Source organism: Haematobia irritans, chromosome 1, assembly GCF_050003625.1.
Source record: "Haematobia irritans isolate KBUSLIRL chromosome 1, ASM5000362v1, whole genome shotgun sequence".
Classification (NCBI taxonomy): domain Eukaryota; kingdom Metazoa; phylum Arthropoda; class Insecta; order Diptera; family Muscidae; genus Haematobia; species Haematobia irritans.
The window spans coordinates 112,599,546-112,617,200 of NC_134397.1; the positions used below are offsets into that span (position 1 = coordinate 112,599,546).

Consider the following 17,655-nt stretch of genomic DNA (forward strand, 5'->3'; position numbering starts at 1 on the left):
GTAATAAATGCACCTGACCAGAATTATCAAACGAGGAGAATAACTTAACGTCATCAGCATACATCAAAATCCTACAGTTAACTACGGACTGAGGTAAATCGTTTATAAATAACAAAAATAAGACAGGCCCCAAATGACTACCCTGAGGCACACCTGATGGGACATCAAAGCACCTTGAATAGGAATCACCAAAATACACAATCTGCGAACGGCAATCAAGATACGACGAAATCCAAGCCAAAAGTGTACTGGCCAATCCAATCCTATCCAGCTTATATAACAAGAGCTTATGATTCACCCGGTCAAAAGCCTTGCTAAATAAATAAAATGAGTCTGATTCCCAACAACGAACTGATTAATAACATGAGAAGTAAATTCGACCAAGTACGTAGTAGTCGATAGGCCCTTACGAAAACCATGCTGGCAGGGATCCAGTATCGAAGAAATGCCATGCGACAAAACATCAGTCACCATCTTTTCAAAAACCTTGGGAATAGCACTCAATTTTGCTACCCCCCTATAATTACCCACATCAAAGGGGCTCCCCGACTTATGAAGTGGTACGAGAAAAGAGCTCCTCAATCTTAGAGGGAATTAACTGAACCACAATGAACTATTAAATAACATCGACAATGGAGCAGAGAGACAGTCGGAGCAAAACCTCAGAATTATTCCAGGAATCCCATCTGGACCACCACTGGTGGACGCCTCAACCCCACGCAAATACCAAAATTGATAATGATTTACTCAGAATGTGCAATAGAAGCTTTTACTAATTATGATAAAATTCTAGTACAATATAAAAAAGAACCATATATAGATATAAAAAATTACGCTCACCAATTTTTTTTTAAAAAAGTTATTATTATTAAAATTTCGTAACTTTAAAGAAAATGTTCCTTAATATTGTGCAAATTGCATGTCCTAAAATTTGTATTCATATTAGATTAAAATTGTTTTCCCTGTTTCCGTTTAACAATGCACAAAATGCAATTTATATGGAGGGAAGAATATTTTGGGGTTGGTGAATTTGTAAACCATCACATGAGGGATAATAAATAAGTCATTAATTAACCCAGTGTGGACGGTCTGCGATCAACGAAGCGTCATATTAGGGGTACTTGATATTTTATGTGAGTATGGTTTTGAATTTCCACAAAAACAACCTCTTTCGTCCCTCTCGAACTCATGTGCATGAAGATGATGCATATTTTTTTGTTCTTATCTTTGTCACATGGGTGTTGAATACGAGCCGGATGAAAGCGGTTCAGAGCTACATAAAGGAAGCCAGCCGGCAAACAATGTAAAAAGAGCGAAGCGTTTAATTAAGCCGATGTGATTGTGTTGTGTCGTCTGAAAAATAGCAACAGCACAAGCATCGTCAGCCGTAATATAAACATCCTGATAAGATAGATCCGAACAGGCATGCATTCTATTCATTGGGAAAGCCATGGAGATGTTCCCGTGACTTACCCGGAACGTGTGTACATCGAAAACAAAACTCCATAGTTAAACAAACTCTAAATTTAACTTATTTTTATTTCAAAAATAAAATATATTTGTTTATAGTTAAATTTTATTATTTTTTTGAAATGAAATTTTACTTTTTTAAGTATATCTCAAACATATTATGAAGTAAACATGGCGCCAGTGATTTTTTCTTTACTATTATTTTGTTTTTTCTTCCTTGAGGGGGTGTAAGTTAATTTTAGAAAAAATTGATTAATTTTAGAAAATTTAAACTATTAGAAACACAGATGTCAAGCCGATTTCACAAAATAAGCATAATTTTCAACAAATTCAAGAAAAATTTTTAGTAAAAATTAGTATTTTTAACTTATTAAAGAAAATTTCCTAGTTTGAAGAAAAGATTGGTGTTAAAAATTGAACAAAATGTCTTTTGCCATACGAAGTAAAAAAGGGGCGCATTATTGGTAAAATTTACAAAGTTTAGGAAATTCTGAACTATTTTGTGAGAGACACGAATTTAATTAATCTTTATGCTCCATTTCTGTTTTAATTTAACTAACTTAGGCAAAAAAATATTAAAGTCATGGAATCTTTCTTTAAATAGAATTAAGTCGGCTTTAGTGAAATACTTTCAATTATTTTTTTGAGTGTACAACAGTGCATTGATTTTTCCTATATTTAGTAATGCTTTGTGGAAATCTCAAAGTATGGAACTTAGATTCTTCATTCTTCCTATAAAATAGTTTACTTTTTGTTGCGTAACAAATTTCGAAAAAATTCTCACGAACGTCACGCTCACGAGTTGAATTCGCTTGCAATCTTAATTACACCTGAGATTTTAATCATGTTCACGTTTTCTATTAGGTTCAAATAATTCTAGCATTTACCATATATTTAAATACGACTACCACATTATTCTTTTCGCAGAAAGTTCTTTCCCATCTACGCACTCTCAAAAAGTAAAATGAAAACTTAAAATGCGACTCAGTGGCGAGTCACGAGCATGTTAGGTAGCTTCCAGATTTTTCGTAAGTGAAGACATTTCAGTGTGGTAGTGCCTGGTGACTTTGCATTAATAAAAATGTTCCGCTGGCGAGTATGCCTTGGTAAAGAATTTCACTTCGTGAGGGTCCGTGAGTCCTATCGTGCGTCAGTAAGAATTTTCCGTTCTGAGTTCGCGTGACCGTGAGCAACATTGTACTCACATGCGCACCTCTAGCAATCGATGGTATGGTAAAAATAGATGGAGGATGAATTCCTAACATGTCTCTTGATTACATCCCCAAATGTGAATCTGCAGGTCACCTGCATTGCCCCCAACTACCTCTATTTCTATCGAGTGCAATGAGAGTTTACTTATAGCAGTGGAATGTGATTTAAAGGTTTGAGAAAGAAAACATTATCTTATTGTTCCACTTTTCTATGATCATATAAGGGGCACAACATTTATTAATAATCTAATAATAGACTCTCATATCATGATAGATTATGCAACCCAAATGTAAGGACACAATATTAGAAAAAAATATAATTTAATTTAATTCAAAGAAAGTTAATTATCTTTGCTTTAAACTTTTTTTCATTAAATTTAGAACACGAATATTTGAAAGTACACTCAAAAAAAATGAACCCTATATTTCACTAAAGCTGATTTAACTCTATTTTAGTTCATGGAATTATTACGTTTTAATAAAGTTTCCCTGACGTTAATAATTTTTTGCGTACGTTAGTTAATAAAACTAAAATAGAGGAAAAAATTATACGCAAAGGAAGTATAAAGATTAACTAAATTCGGGTCTCCCACAAAATAGTTCTGAATTTCTTAAAATTTGTAAAATTTACAAGTAATTAGCCCATCATGAACTTCGTATGGTACTAAAGACATTTTTGCATTTTTTAACTCCAATTTTTTCCTTCAAACTTCGAAATTTTCTTTAACAAGTGAAAAAAATGAATTATGTCTAATAAATTTTCTTGAATTTATCGAAAATAATTTACTTAGTTTTGTGAAATCGGCGTGACATCCGCGTGTCTATTACAGTTTAGTTAAAATTTTCTAAAATTAATATATTTTTTCTAAAACTAACTAAAATTTTCTTTCCTGGTGGGTTCGCTGTTTTTTCAGTGTAAGGCAAATTAAAACAAAATATTTGCGATTTGAAGAAATTAGCTTTAAACTAACTGAGATGTTGAGCATCTGGTTTAAGGACAAAAGCAGGCTCAAATATATGTAGGTTAAGACTTATGTGGAAGATTTTGCATTTTGACTTAAAGCTTTTTTATTTTGAATTTTATGTTATAATTTAGACATTTATTTGTACGTGACTAAATTTTTTAATGTACCGCAAAAAAATCGACAAATGAGATCTGTATCGTAATTTTAATGTTATAGAGCCTAGATTTAAAGCTACATGATTACTAGGCTCAAAATCAATGCCAAAACCCTTAATACTACGTTCACACTAACATAGGCTGTGGATAATGTGGTCCGTGGTACATTCTCCGCACGAGCAAAAAATAAAATTTGAAAAAATATGAATGTTTTATGCAACCTAAATTTTAGGACACGCAATTTACCAACTATTTTTGAACATAATGAAATTTTAATTGAAAGAAAATTTATAATCTTTGCTTCAAAAATTTGTTTCATTAAATTTATTTGTTTATTTATTTATTCATTATTAAGTTACAATTAAAATTGATAACTTAAAAAAGGCTATGACAACTAAGGTCTTAAGCTCCGTTAAAGTCGTATGTCTTTGAAGTATGGGAAATTTCTTCTAAACAGAAACATATTTAATTTAAAACTGATATATTGAATCTTTTTATTTAAGATAAAAAGGCGTCAAATGTAGACTAGGTCTTATTTTGAGGATTTTACTTCTTTGGTGTTTTTTTTATTAAGAAAACGTTATTCGAAATGTACACTCAACAGTGAACCCACCAGGAAGGAAAATTTTTTTACACAATTTTCTTTTCGACCAATTCAAGAAAATTATTATTATTAATTTTTTTTTAATATAGAAAATTTCATAGTTTGAAGGAAAAATGTGGAGTTCAAAAATTCAAACATTTCTTTGGTGCCGAAGTTCAAAATGGGCGCATTATAGGTAAAATTTAAAAATTGTAAGAAGTTCTGACCTGCACAGTCTTACAAAAGTTTACATACCCTCGATTTTTTTACTTCTTAACTAAATATGTTTCTTTTTGTTGTTTATAAACCACACTAAAAAAAATTTACAAATACTTTGTTTTTCAAATTAATTTAATAAAACTACAGCATATATGTGCATATTTTCTAATATACAAATTCTTTAAACGTATGTAAACTTGTGTAAGACTGTGTATTTTGTGGGAGACACGAATTTATTAAATCTGTATGCTTCATTTGTGTATAATTTTTTCTCCTTTTTAGTTCATTTTATTAAGGTACGCAACATCGGCCCTATTTGGAAGAATCAAGTTGAATTTAAATCCTTAAAATATTTTTATAATGTAAAAACATCTTTGGCTTAATGATAGAAATGAAAATAAAAATCTTTGGATCCAAACCCATAGTTTTGTTTACATAATTCCACCATTTGACGACTTATGGCCTCATATGGAGCATTTCTTATGGAATTAAAATTAATTTTTGTCATTGCGCAACATCAGTCGCTGTAGATGATGCATTTCACGTAGCCATGTTTTTGTCCAGTTTGTTAGTCAATTTACCACCGGAAAAAAAGTCCGTTTGCCATCCTGACCGTCTGTTGCATGTCACATTAAAACGTAGCATTGCAGCCAAGGCGGCGGTTGATAGATATTGGCCACATTTAAAATTTCCCAGAAATATTCGCAGAGCATTTTTTCCAAAGTGGTTTAATAATAAAGTCAATGGGTGAAAAGGACGAAATTTGTGTGTAGTATCGTGTATGCGTGTGTGGTGGAAGTGTGTTATAGACTGATATGGAAATTAAATTTTAATTATGAAATATGTGGGAGAAAGTTTTCATGCGAATTTTCGCGAATGCCATACAACGGTCAACACCGTTGCTGCATTTACTTCTCTGTAGGTTAGTATAACAGCGAAAAAAAGAAAACAAAATTAATTGAAGAACTTAATTGAAGTGTTGTGTACGATTTACAATTCTACATAAAATATTCATAAATTAAAAGTTTTGTTAATGAGAAATTACGATATAAACAAGAACTCTAGTATTAAAATTTTTACAAATTAATTGTAGGTTAAAAATGTTCTTGGGAATGTAGTTACGTGCTGCGATAGATATGCATTCTGCAATAAACCTTTTAATATTATTCTTTAAAAAAATTCGTGATATTCTTTGAAGTTATATTTTTATATCTCTTAATGTATATATATTTTTTTATTTACATGGAAATTTAATGTAACAATCATTAGTATTATTTTCTAATTGGATATAACCAGTTTTAATCTTCAAATCCAAGTCTCTTTGGAGGTTTTATTTCCCTACCGCTCCTGGAGAAGTTCTCCTTACTGTTTACCCTTGATTCTATAGCTATATTTGGGATATTCGTCGAATCATTGTTATCGGGCACTGAGATTCCTAAATTAGGTTTAACTCCATCAGATTTCTTTGAAACTTCTAAGATGTGTTCATAAGCGTAAGAAGGCCTCTGGGGAGGGGGCTTAGACCCCCCTAGAAAAATTTTAGCCCCCCCCCAGAATTTGAAAACCTATTTACGATTTTACATTTTTATAAAAATTAAACAAGTATATACTCGTACAACGCACAAAGTTCCACTAAAGTCTTTCATGCACAATCGAATTACTTGGGTTGTGGTAGAAGTCTGATATTTATGAAATAAAGCTGTGGTTGAACTTATGATTTAGTTGAATATAAAATAGTAATTGATATTAAAACTATTCTTTCATAAATTAATATCTTAATAATGCTGCAAAAAAGCGTCGCCAAAAAAGAAGTGAAAATGTTCTTTTTGGGTCTGGAAGTGGTACAAAATTGGCGGAGAAGCGATGAATGTAGTATGAACTTGTCATAGAACGAATGTCCACCGTTTCAACAACCGTTGCAACGAATTTGCATCACTTCTTAAGGTATGATCCGAATTCAGTGTTTTGAATTTGAATTAAAAATTTTGTGATATTCTCCCAAATAAATAATTTTTATACTTTATTATGATTTTTAATGCATTCTAACGCTTGTTTGAAACGTTTTTTCAAATATTATCGATTTTTCTATAATGGATTTAGCATTTTTGTGGCAAAATTTGAATAATTTGTACCATTTTATTTATTCTTACTCTTTTTTTAAATATTAAAAAAAAAAACAAAAAATTACGCATTAAAATATAAAAAATGAAGTAAAAAACTTCCTGTGTAGTTAAAATAGTTAACTTCTTTGTGAAGACATTTTTGGAAGTGCTTTTAAAGTTGTGCCTTTAGAACAACTCCCAATTTTTTGCTGGGAAAAGTGTGGAACTACCCTACGGGAAATGGATCAACCACAGAACTGGTACAGGACTAGTCCCTGGTGTGTATGGACCAGTCCCAGTTCTGATCAAAACGTATGGAAGGGACCGTCCACTTTAACATGGGTTTGTCATTGACGGAGTAAACTTACATTTTAGAACGCGTCTTGGACTCATCCCAAACGACACGTCCTGGGACAATTTAGCAGGAGCAACTCATAAACAGGTCCTCAGGAACCAGTCTCGGACAAATTCTTAGAAATCTCTTTAAATTTGGGCTCCTAATCGAACCCGAAATGAAAACAAAAACTTGAAATATGTCGAAAAAAGGTTATTCTGATAATTTTATTTCACTAAATGTGAAAATTGTAACTAACTGGAGCACAGGTACCAGTTCTGTGATAGGTCCGTCAGTGGCAATTTGCACCAATTTCCCGTAGGGTAATTTTGATTTATTATAAATTGATTGTTGAGCTATTTTGATGTCTTAAGTTCAGTCTATAAAGTTTTAGCTAGGGGGGCTATAGCCCCCCCTAGGAAAATTGTCTAGCTACGCTAATGGATGTGTTCCCTATTCCTCCTGTATGTTATGCCCTCTTCATATTCTATCAAATATGATGTAGGTTCCTTACATATTTTGACAATTGTTCCCGGAAGACACACTGACAATGGACTCCTTTTAAAATAAATTTGGTTTCCAGGAACAATAGGTCTAAGGCTTCTTGTATTCCTGTTGTAATTACTGGCTACCTTTTCCAGCTTTCTAGACCTACACTTTACAATATCCCTTGACTTTACAACTCTAGGTTTCAATGTATTTGACATGGATGACAGTTTCGTTCTTAAAGTTCGCAACATCAAAAGTTCTGCTGGACCCGCCTAATTATCCTTCCGTGTAGTGCGATAGTGAAGTAAAGCCGTATAATAATCATCACCTGTATCGCGGCATTTCTTAAACAATTTCTTAACCGTTTGAATTGTCCTCTCAGCTAGGCCGTTTGATCCTGCGAAATAAGGGCTTGAAGTTTGGTGATCAATTCCCTGGTTATCAATTCCCCGAGCAGAATTTTGCAAAATCTTTCGAGCTGAATGGAGGACCATTGTCCGACATCAAAATGGTTGGAATCCCATCCCTATGCCATATTACTACCCAGCAAAAAAAATTGGAAGTTGTTCCACAAACATTTCTTTTAAAGCCCATCCCAGAATCCCACATCAATTTTTTTCAACTTCCAATGCAGTCCTTTTGGGCAAGTCCACAAACATTTCTTCTAAAGCGCATCGTGGGATCCCCCAATGATTTTTTCCCACTCCCGATGCAGTCCTTTTGAACAAGTCCACAATTATTTCTTCTGTGGACAAGTATTAGAAAGTACGCAATCAGGCTAGTTTAAGTGCAAATTTTGGACAATTAAATTTCACAAAAAAAATAGAAAATTACAACAACAAAAATAGAAAATTAATAAAAAAGTAAAAAAATAATAAAAAAAAATTGCATCCCCGCTGGGATTTAAACCTGTGCCGTTTGATTTTTTCGCTTCCATGGAAGTTCTTTTGAGAAGGGTTTGCTCTCTTTTTTGCTGGGTAGTGAAGCTATCATTTAAGTTTTCAAACTCATCGTATTTTGAAAAATATTCAACCAATAATAAAAAATGTTTCTTCTCAAATTCAAATAGATCCATACCCACTTTGTACCAAGGAATATATACAATAACATGATTGACTAATAGTTGTTTTGCATTAGAATTCCTATATCGTATGCAGATTTTACACCCATCTATAATATTTCTACACTGAAAAAAATATTGTCGTGAGGTCAAAGATTTCATGTCTTTAAAATACGAATACAAACTTTGCTTAGCATAGAAGACGCATTTCTCTAAAATAAAGTTATTTTCCTTGTCCAAAAGTCGATAAACTTTTCAATGAAGTCGTATTGTCCTTATAATAAGGTGATTTGATTTAAAAATGGGTATCTTAACATGAAAGAAAAAATTTAATTAAATCTAAGGTCAACTTGACTTTAATAATTCAGAAAAAATCTTTAAATTTAATGAAATTGTCTTTAAATTTGTTGCCTTTTTGCATATTGACTACAAAGCAAAAAATCGTTCAAATATAGGACATGTTTTTCAAAATTTTATTTTAAAGAAGTTTTTTACTTCAAACATAGCATAATTTCTACTGGAAGTCGAGTCCTAATTTGGAAAATAAAGTTGCCGTTAACTCGTTTTTAAATGACTTTGATAGCATATGAAGAAAAAAGCTGAGAAAGCGAAAAATTAAAATTTGCTCCCTAGAAGCAAGTACACAAAACCTAAATTTAAAAGAGAATTGTGTCTTAAAAGTATCCTTACTTGTATTGTCCGCTTCTTTGGCTCGGAATCAATACCAAATTTTTTAAAGTAAAGACAAAATCTTTGGAACCGAGTATGCTTTTTTTTCAGTGTAATATCAGTAGTAATATTGGGCAAATACACCGAATCTCTAGCCAAACTTTGGCATCTTTGAATTCCTAAATGCCTCTTATGTAATCTTGCCAATATATGCGACCTCATAACCCTTGGAACCGTAATCCTATTATTCTACAATACACCGAAAAAAAAGTTTACTATTGTTTACGAAAAATGAACTAACCCATAGTAAGAATGACCATGATTTGGCGCCAAAGATTTTTTTCATCTAGATAAGTTCATGATTTTCTTATAAATAAGTTTATGTATTGCATCGTATTTTAGTTCATTCTTACTACGCTGTGGGAAGAATGTACTTACACTCATTCAAAATATTCCTGCTATCCGGAAAAATGAACAAGTTTTTGGGAATCCTATATTTAGAAATTGGTTTCAAATAAACTGTTTATCAGTATAATTTTCAAAGAAGTAAATAAATTGTGGAATTAAAGGTACAACAAGCCTGTATACAACTAAGAAATTTTTCGTACAATATAAGACAATTTTTCATAACTACCAGTATTTTATTTCAAAAAATTATTATTATATTACATAAAACTATGGCTTATGATATAAAGAAATATTTTTAAAAGAAATATTTTTATTCGTACGCTGTATGCTGTTACTTTTCGGTAGTTAGTAATTGCTTCTTCAAAAGAGTAATATTCTATGTTAGTAGAATGAAACTAATTAATATCAATTTCCATTTTTTATCCATATGAAAGATATATGCCATAAGTTGCTATTTTCATTTCATTTTTGTCCAATTTCACCGATATCGCTAGTTTTTGTTGTGTGGATTTGCGTCATAAGCCTCTGAAGTTAAAAAGGTATATAAAATATAAAAAATATTATCAAATTCTATGGTATTTTGATCTTTAACTTACAAGAGAATTTTCTTAGAGCAAATAGGGATATCAGCTTAGTTAGCATTAAACAGTAAGAAGATTCCAAAAAATACCATTAGATTTGCTGTCATCCTGCAAATGAAAATTATTTTCAATAAATAGAAATTTGGGCTTTATTACAAATGGACGAAAAACTTACCACATTGAAAAAAATCATCCAATTACTACATTAGTGGAATCATATCCATGCACAAATGGGACATTTTTGAAATCCTTCTCAGAATATAAATGAAATAAAAATATTATAAAATTAGATATAATTTCCACTTGTCAATATAGCATTTAGTATTTATGGTGGATATTAAGTTCGAGTTTAGTGGCTAAAATCCCAATTTTTCATGATTAGTTTTCTTTAGAAATACATGGGAACAAAATTGAACCATTTTTGTGTTCATTTAAAATTTATATCAAATTTTTAGTAATTTGAGGTCGCTGAATCCAAATTTACACTTGTTTTTTTAAGAGCTCGACTTTTTGAGATATACGGTTATGTTCAAAATTAAGGCACTTCCGCTATATATTGGAATAACTTGAAAACGATTCATCATATTAAATTAAAAAAACAGCGTTCTACATAAGCTTAAAAACGATTTTCTGTTCTTAATCGTGTAATCCATTTAAAGAATATAAACTTAATAAAAAACTTGTTTCGAGCTATTCTCCATCAAGTTATATTTAAATTTGCATCGAAGGCGTATAATTTTATACTTTTCTTACTGATTTATTTCTGATTTTAGCACCTAAAGTCGAACTTAGTACACACCTTAAGGACTCGCTATAACATAAAAATATAGACTCAAAAAATTGTACTGTGATCCAGATGTAGAGTAAATATAGATCATTTTATTACCACTCATTATGAATATTTTTATGTAAACCAATTTAAAACCGCACTAATTTTAAATTATTAATAGAAATATACAGTTTCTTAATATGTGATTTATTTTAGAGTTATTTATTTTTTTATCAATATAAAGTGTTTTTGTTTTCTCTTACATCACACCATTCACTTATCAGTTTCTAAAATGTTACGAAATAAATGTATTTTTATTAATAAACACAAATACCGCACGCAAGCGCACCACGTGTGCGCTTCATAAATGCATCAACAGAACTGAATGCACCAATAAAACTCAAAGACACAAATAGTCATAAAGGACACATATGTAAAGAAAAACAACTCCACACACACACACATGATCCCTTTCTGATCTCGCTATTGCAACAAAACAACTATCACCACAAAAGATACCAACAACACACATTCCATAACATCATCGCAATAACAAACACAAACAAAAAAAAAGATGATGCAATAATTTCATAATTTCTTCTCACTTCAATTTCCAGTATCACGTTTATTGATTAGTTGGTATTCTATCTATAGGATAAGGTAAAATATATTCAAAATTTACGAGGAATCCATAAAAAATTATATACACCCGTCAAGGATTAAATTAACTACTTTTTATTCTACTTTATCTAAAATTTTCAATGTGAGGAAATATACTCCAACTTATAGTAAAAACCGAAATAAGCTGTAGGAAGCCGCCATACGAATCGGTACTGTGGTTAAGTTAATTTTTACTACAAAAATTTTTTTCCACACAAAAAATTTTCTTAGTAAATTGTCCACATTTCGTAGTAAGATTTTTATATTGCCTATGTCTTTTTATAATACAATCAACGATGCATTAACTATTGTATTGGAAATTTATTTAAGGAAAAATCCGTCCCATTTCGTAGTTAGTGAACTAAAAAACATTTACTGAAGTTTTATAAGTTTTCCTTTAGCTAAGTTAATTTTCGCAGTGGTTACGAAAAATGAACTATATTACAGTAAATTTTTTGAACTATGTGGAAGTTAAACTGGTCCTAAAATTAACAAGACACCTTTTTTTCTGTGTAGCACACCTTTAATAAAACTGATATCATCCCATAATATGGAACCACATCTCCGTCACACAATTCCTTGTTTGTAGGCCATCTTTCTCTCACATAATGAATGATCCTTTGAAAAGCTTCATCTTGCTTCACAAATTCCTTTATCGTATTGATATCCGTGGCTGAAAGCGCGACTTAATATATGCCAATATCATTGTCCATGCCACCACCCGACTGCTCAAATAGTGGGGCCCTAGATAAAGCATCGGCAATGTGTAGATATTTGCCAGGTTTATACGTAACTACCATATCATATGCCAACAATCTCATTATAAATCATTGAAGCCTTGGAGGGATCCTATGTAAAGGTTTCCCAAAAAATGCCACGAGGGGTTTATGATCTGTCTCAACCAACACCTTATGACCATAAATGTACTAATGGAACATCCGAAAACAATACCCAATAATTCTTTTTCAATCTGTGCATAATTTATTTGAGAAGAAGTCAGTGATGTCGACGCATAAGCCATTGGCTTTTCCTCTTGCATTATGACAGCACCCAAAGTAAACTTGGAGGCATCAGCTGAAAGTGTCATTTCTTTTCTCGGATCATAAAATGCTAATATGGGATTCCTAGTTATCTCTAACTAACAAATTCCTAAACTCATCATCCTGATGCTTACCCCAATGCCACAATGTATCCTTCTTAAGCAAATCCCTTAAATGTTTATTCTTAGAAGACAAAATCTCCACAAACGGGCCTAAATAATTTACCATAGCCAAGAAACGTTGTAGTTCCTTCACATTTCTTGGAGCTGGCATTTCCACAACCGATCTTATTTTCTCCCCGTCTGTTCTAACTCCCTTTATCGCTAAAAATATGACCCATGAATTTGATCTCGTTTCTATGAAAGATAGACTTGGATTTATTGAACTTTAGTCCCACCAGTTTCGCTCTTTCTAAAATCTGAAGCAAAATTCGATAATGTTCCTCCAAAGTAGGAGCATATATCATGAAGTCACCCATGTATATCATTAGCTCCTTTATGTCGCCGAAAAGTCTAATCATCTCTACATGAAATATTTCGTAAGCAGAATTAATACCAAAAGGCAACCTTAAAAAGATATACGTCCCAAAGGGTGTGTCGAATGTGCACAATTTCGATCACTCCTCACTTAGAGGAATCATCCAAAACCCTGAGTTCGCATCAAGTGTACTGAATATTCTCGAACCACTCATTTGGGCCTTACATTCATCAATATTCGGAAACGAATGTCGAGGTCTAATGATAACCTTATTAAGGTTTCTTGGATCCAAACACAACCTAAGCGATCAATTTGGTTTAGATACCAAAACAATGGAATTTACCCATTCGGTGGGCTCCGTTTCCGCAATGATGACATTCAGGTCCTTCATCCACGAGCTTTTTTTTAGTTCTTAGCACCTTTTCCTGTAATACTAACAATGTATCGTAGAAGAAATTATTAGATTTTTTAAATTGTACCTTTCGCTTGGACGGAGAATCGAACCATACAGTTTGTAAGTCAATACACTATCCACAGGGCTACGTACACAATAATAAATCAGAAAAATTCTTTATTAAAATTAATGAAATTGTCTTCAAATTTGTTGCGTTTTTGCATCTTGACAATAAAGCAAAGAAGTGATCAAAAATAGGACATGACTGTGACCGTGTAGCAGTTATTGCCATCAACAAACAATCAAGCTGTTTATAAAGCATAGTTTACGGCGCCCACGAGCCGATGTAAAGAAAGTTTATATTACAGAAACATACCTGTAGTTGGCTATCGTGGAGTAATGTTTAGCATGCCCGCCTTGCATACAAAGGGTCGTGGGTTCAATTCCTGCTTCGAACGAACACCAAAAATTATTTTTTTTTATATATATACCAAAAATTTTCGGATGATTCCGAAAATATGTTCGATATTACATACTACTATATTAAATTTTTACTATGAAACTTCCAAATGTGTCTTATTAAATGCTTAAAGTCAAAAATTATTTTTTATTGGAAAAATAAAAATTTTGGAACAAAAAGAATTTCGGTGATAAAAGTGTAAAAAACTCTATATATGTAAGAAAATCTAATGCTACAAAATTTTTGTTTTTCTCATTATACTCTCTAAACTTTAAAATAATTATTTATTATATTCTAATTTTGTTATTTTATTGTTCACAGGGAGGTATGGCCCGAAAACGATGTTTTCGGAGCCATGTCAGCTGCCCCCGAGGATGAACTCCTATTGATGCGAGAAATATTCATGCACAATATAACAACAGGTAAGTCACATCCTCACCACCATATTATCCCTTTTGAAAGCAACAAATTTTTCCCCATTTAATTGCAAAATCGATAATAACTATTTTTGTATGGGATTATGTTATCGCTTCCGTTACATTTGGTCAACATTTTTAACTATGGCGTTTTGTCTATTATTAAAATTTATTGTTAAAGCTCTTAATTTTCTGCTGCTGAATATTAATTCGCTTATTAATTAATTATTTGATCTATGAACTTGTAGGGATTGAACAGAAGCCACAACCAGTAGCCCATGTGTGTACTTGGCAGTTGCACTGCCATTTCAAATGACAGTACTAAGTGGGCCAGTACTGACATTTTTTGTGGTTTTCATAGAGATTAAAATTGTTTACGTTTTACCCACATATATGTATCCCAACCAGCTATCATTCCATTTAGAAAGTCTCCAACACATAGTGCGGTTTTCCTACCTCTTCCTGTTGCTTGATGTTGTAGCCTTTGTTGCTGCTCCTGTTATTATTTAATAAAGTTACATAAACGCGAAAATAAAATTAAATTGGATTCAAAACCGCAACGAAAAAACGTAACACTTTACGTGGCATTTATGCAAATAGATAAGCGCATATATGCCCAGCAAATGATGATAAAGGTGGGTCCTTTTTTGAATTGTCAAATGCCAACTGAATGAAAATGTGTTTTCTTATTCATATGGAGTTTTGAATTTAGTTTTGCAGACTCAACTATCGGTCCGTCATTGTGTAGTGGAGCATGAGCGGACAATCGAATTCGACATTTGGCCAAAAATTTCGATCGATTAACAGAAACCGAATCTGTTAGACTTTTTGAGCTCTCCTTAGTTCTCGCTTATGTCTTCTCAAATTGTTCGTGTTGACTGTCAATATGTACTAGTAGCCACAATGTGCTTACTGCCGTGTTGCATCTATTGGTTTTAAACATGTTTGTCAAGTCGTCTGTGGCACCAAAAGCAAACGAGACTACGTTCTTTTTTCAATTTCCAAAGAAAAATGTTTTTATTTTTGCAATACAAAAAGAATACTGTTTATTCCAAAATCACAGTCCATTTCGTTTATATCAAGTACTGTTCTATTCTGACTTTAAGTCATTTTGAAGTTTGAATAGAGTTCATAAAGTAACAGGTTGGCTGATAAGTACCCGGTCTGACACATAGATGACGTTGCTAGTTAGTATTAAATGCATATTATTTTTATATAGTACCAACCTTCAAATGATTCGTGTCAAAATTTGACGTCTGTAAGTCAATTCGTTTGTGAGATAGAGCGTCTTTTGTGAAACAACTTTTGTTATTGTGAAAAAAATGTAAAAAAAAGGAATTTCGTCTTTTGATAAAATACTGTTTTCTGAAGGGGAAAAATATGGTGGAAGCAAAAACTTGGCTTGATAATGAGTTTCCGGACTCTGCCCCAGGGAAATCAACAATAATTGATTGGTATGCAAAATTCAAGCGTGGTGAAATGAGCACGGTGGACGGTGAACGCAGTGGACGCCCGAAAGAGGTGGTTACCGACGAAAACATCAAAAAAATCCACAAAATGATTTTGAATTACCGTAAAATGAAGTTGATCGAGATAGCAGAGGCCTTAAAGATATCAAAGGAACGTGTTGGTCATATCACTCATCAATATTTGGATATGCGGAAGCTCTGTGCAAAATGGGTACCGCGCGAGCTCACATTTGACCAAAAACAACAACGTGTTGATGATTCTGAGCGGTGTTTGCAGCTGTTAACTCGTAATACACCCGAGTTTTTCCGTCGATATGTGACAATGGATGAAACATGGTTCCATCACTACACTCCTGAGTCCAATCGACAGTCGGCTGAGGGGACAGCGACCGGTGAACCGTCTCCGAAGCGTGGAAAGACTCAAAAGTCCGCTGGCAAAGTAATGGCCTCTATTGTTTGGGATACGCATGAAATAATTTTTATCGATTATCTTGAGAAGGGAAAAAACCATCTACAGTGACTATTATATGGCGTTATTGGAGCGTTTGAAGGCCGAAATCGCGGCAAAACGGCCCCATATGAAGAAGATAAAAGTCTTGTTCCATCAAGACAACTCACCGTGCCACAAGTCATTGAGAACGATGGCAAAAATTCATGAATTGGGCTTCTAATTGCTTCCCCACCCACCGTATTCTCCAGATCTGGCCCCAGCGACTTTTTCTTGTTCTCAGACCTCAAAAGGATGCTCACAGGGAAAAAATTTGGCTGCAATGAAGTGGTGATCGCCGAAACTGAGGCCTATTTTGAGGCAAAACCGAAGGAGTACTCCAAAATGATATCAAAAAATTGTAAGGTCGTTATAATCGTTGTATCGCTCTTGAAGGGAACTATGTTGAATAATAACGAATTTTGACAAAAAAAAAATTTGTTTTTCTTTGTTAGACCGGGGACTTATCAGCCAACCTGTTAGTATGTAGTGGCGAACATATATAAATCTCGCGAACATTTTTGGAATATATGTAAAATTATTTTATTTTCGTTTCTAAAAGTTGTATTTTTAAGAAAGTTACCAAAAACAGTGGTAAAAAGTCAAATTTTCAAAAATGAAATATTAGACGTTCCAATTGAAATTTCTTTAAAACATCTTAGAAAGTACAAACCGAAAGTAAATTTAAAACTTGGCAACTCTGTTCATGAGCAAAAAGCTGTCAATCTTTACCAAAATTAATGCAACTTGCGTGTAATCGAGTAGAGAAAAAAATTTCGTACTTAATTTTTTTCGCAATTAAAGTGAGTAAAGAACACTTTTAAATGTGGATTCTAAGAGGATAGATAAATACTTCAAAATGGTGTTTTTGAATTTGTATTTGTTGTTTCAACAGTCCGTGTAGGAATATATTGAACTCATTCAAAATCAAACTAACTTTTTACTAACTAATCTGTGGTGACTTCTAGCTAACTCAATATTTATGCAGTCTTGAGTCAATTGACTTTTGTTCAAACTCACTTCTTCTCGATCAGTAATGAGTTACCTTTTTGTTCACGCAAAGCTGATGCATATGTATGTAAAATAAAGTCATAGAAAAAATCAAAACAAAAAAAAAAATAAACAAAAAAAATATATTCACTGCTATAAATGTCATTTTCCGATAGATTGTGGTAAGTAACATTTAAATGCATAACTAAAATGCAATTTAATAATTGAAATTTGTATTTTTTATGTG

General features: G+C 32.5%; 1 protein-coding gene and 1 long non-coding RNA gene across 5 annotated transcripts in view; one reads left to right on the plus strand and one right to left on the minus strand.

The window, feature by feature from the left end:
- Window positions 1–17,655, plus strand: part of timeout (circadian regulator timeout) — a 1,081,463-nt gene that overhangs the window by 447,926 nt on the left and 615,882 nt on the right. Inside the window, exon 11 of the mRNA XM_075291454.1 lies at window positions 14,368–14,468. Coding sequence (XP_075147569.1) covers window positions 14,368–14,468 — 101 coding nt within the window. The remainder of the gene's footprint in view (window positions 1–14,367; window positions 14,469–17,655) is intronic.
- On the minus strand, window positions 9,968–11,660 carry LOC142221689 (uncharacterized). 4 transcript variants are annotated; one of them, XR_012718190.1, is made up of 4 exons: window positions 11,279–11,660; window positions 10,422–10,495; window positions 10,262–10,354; window positions 9,968–10,190 (listed from the first exon to the last, which is right to left on the minus strand). It is a non-coding gene; the product is annotated as an uncharacterized LOC142221689 (long non-coding RNA). The 4 variants fall into 4 exon arrangements; XR_012718188.1 differs by having other exon boundaries at window positions 10,422–10,498; window positions 11,133–11,660; XR_012718189.1 differs by having other exon boundaries at window positions 11,046–11,660.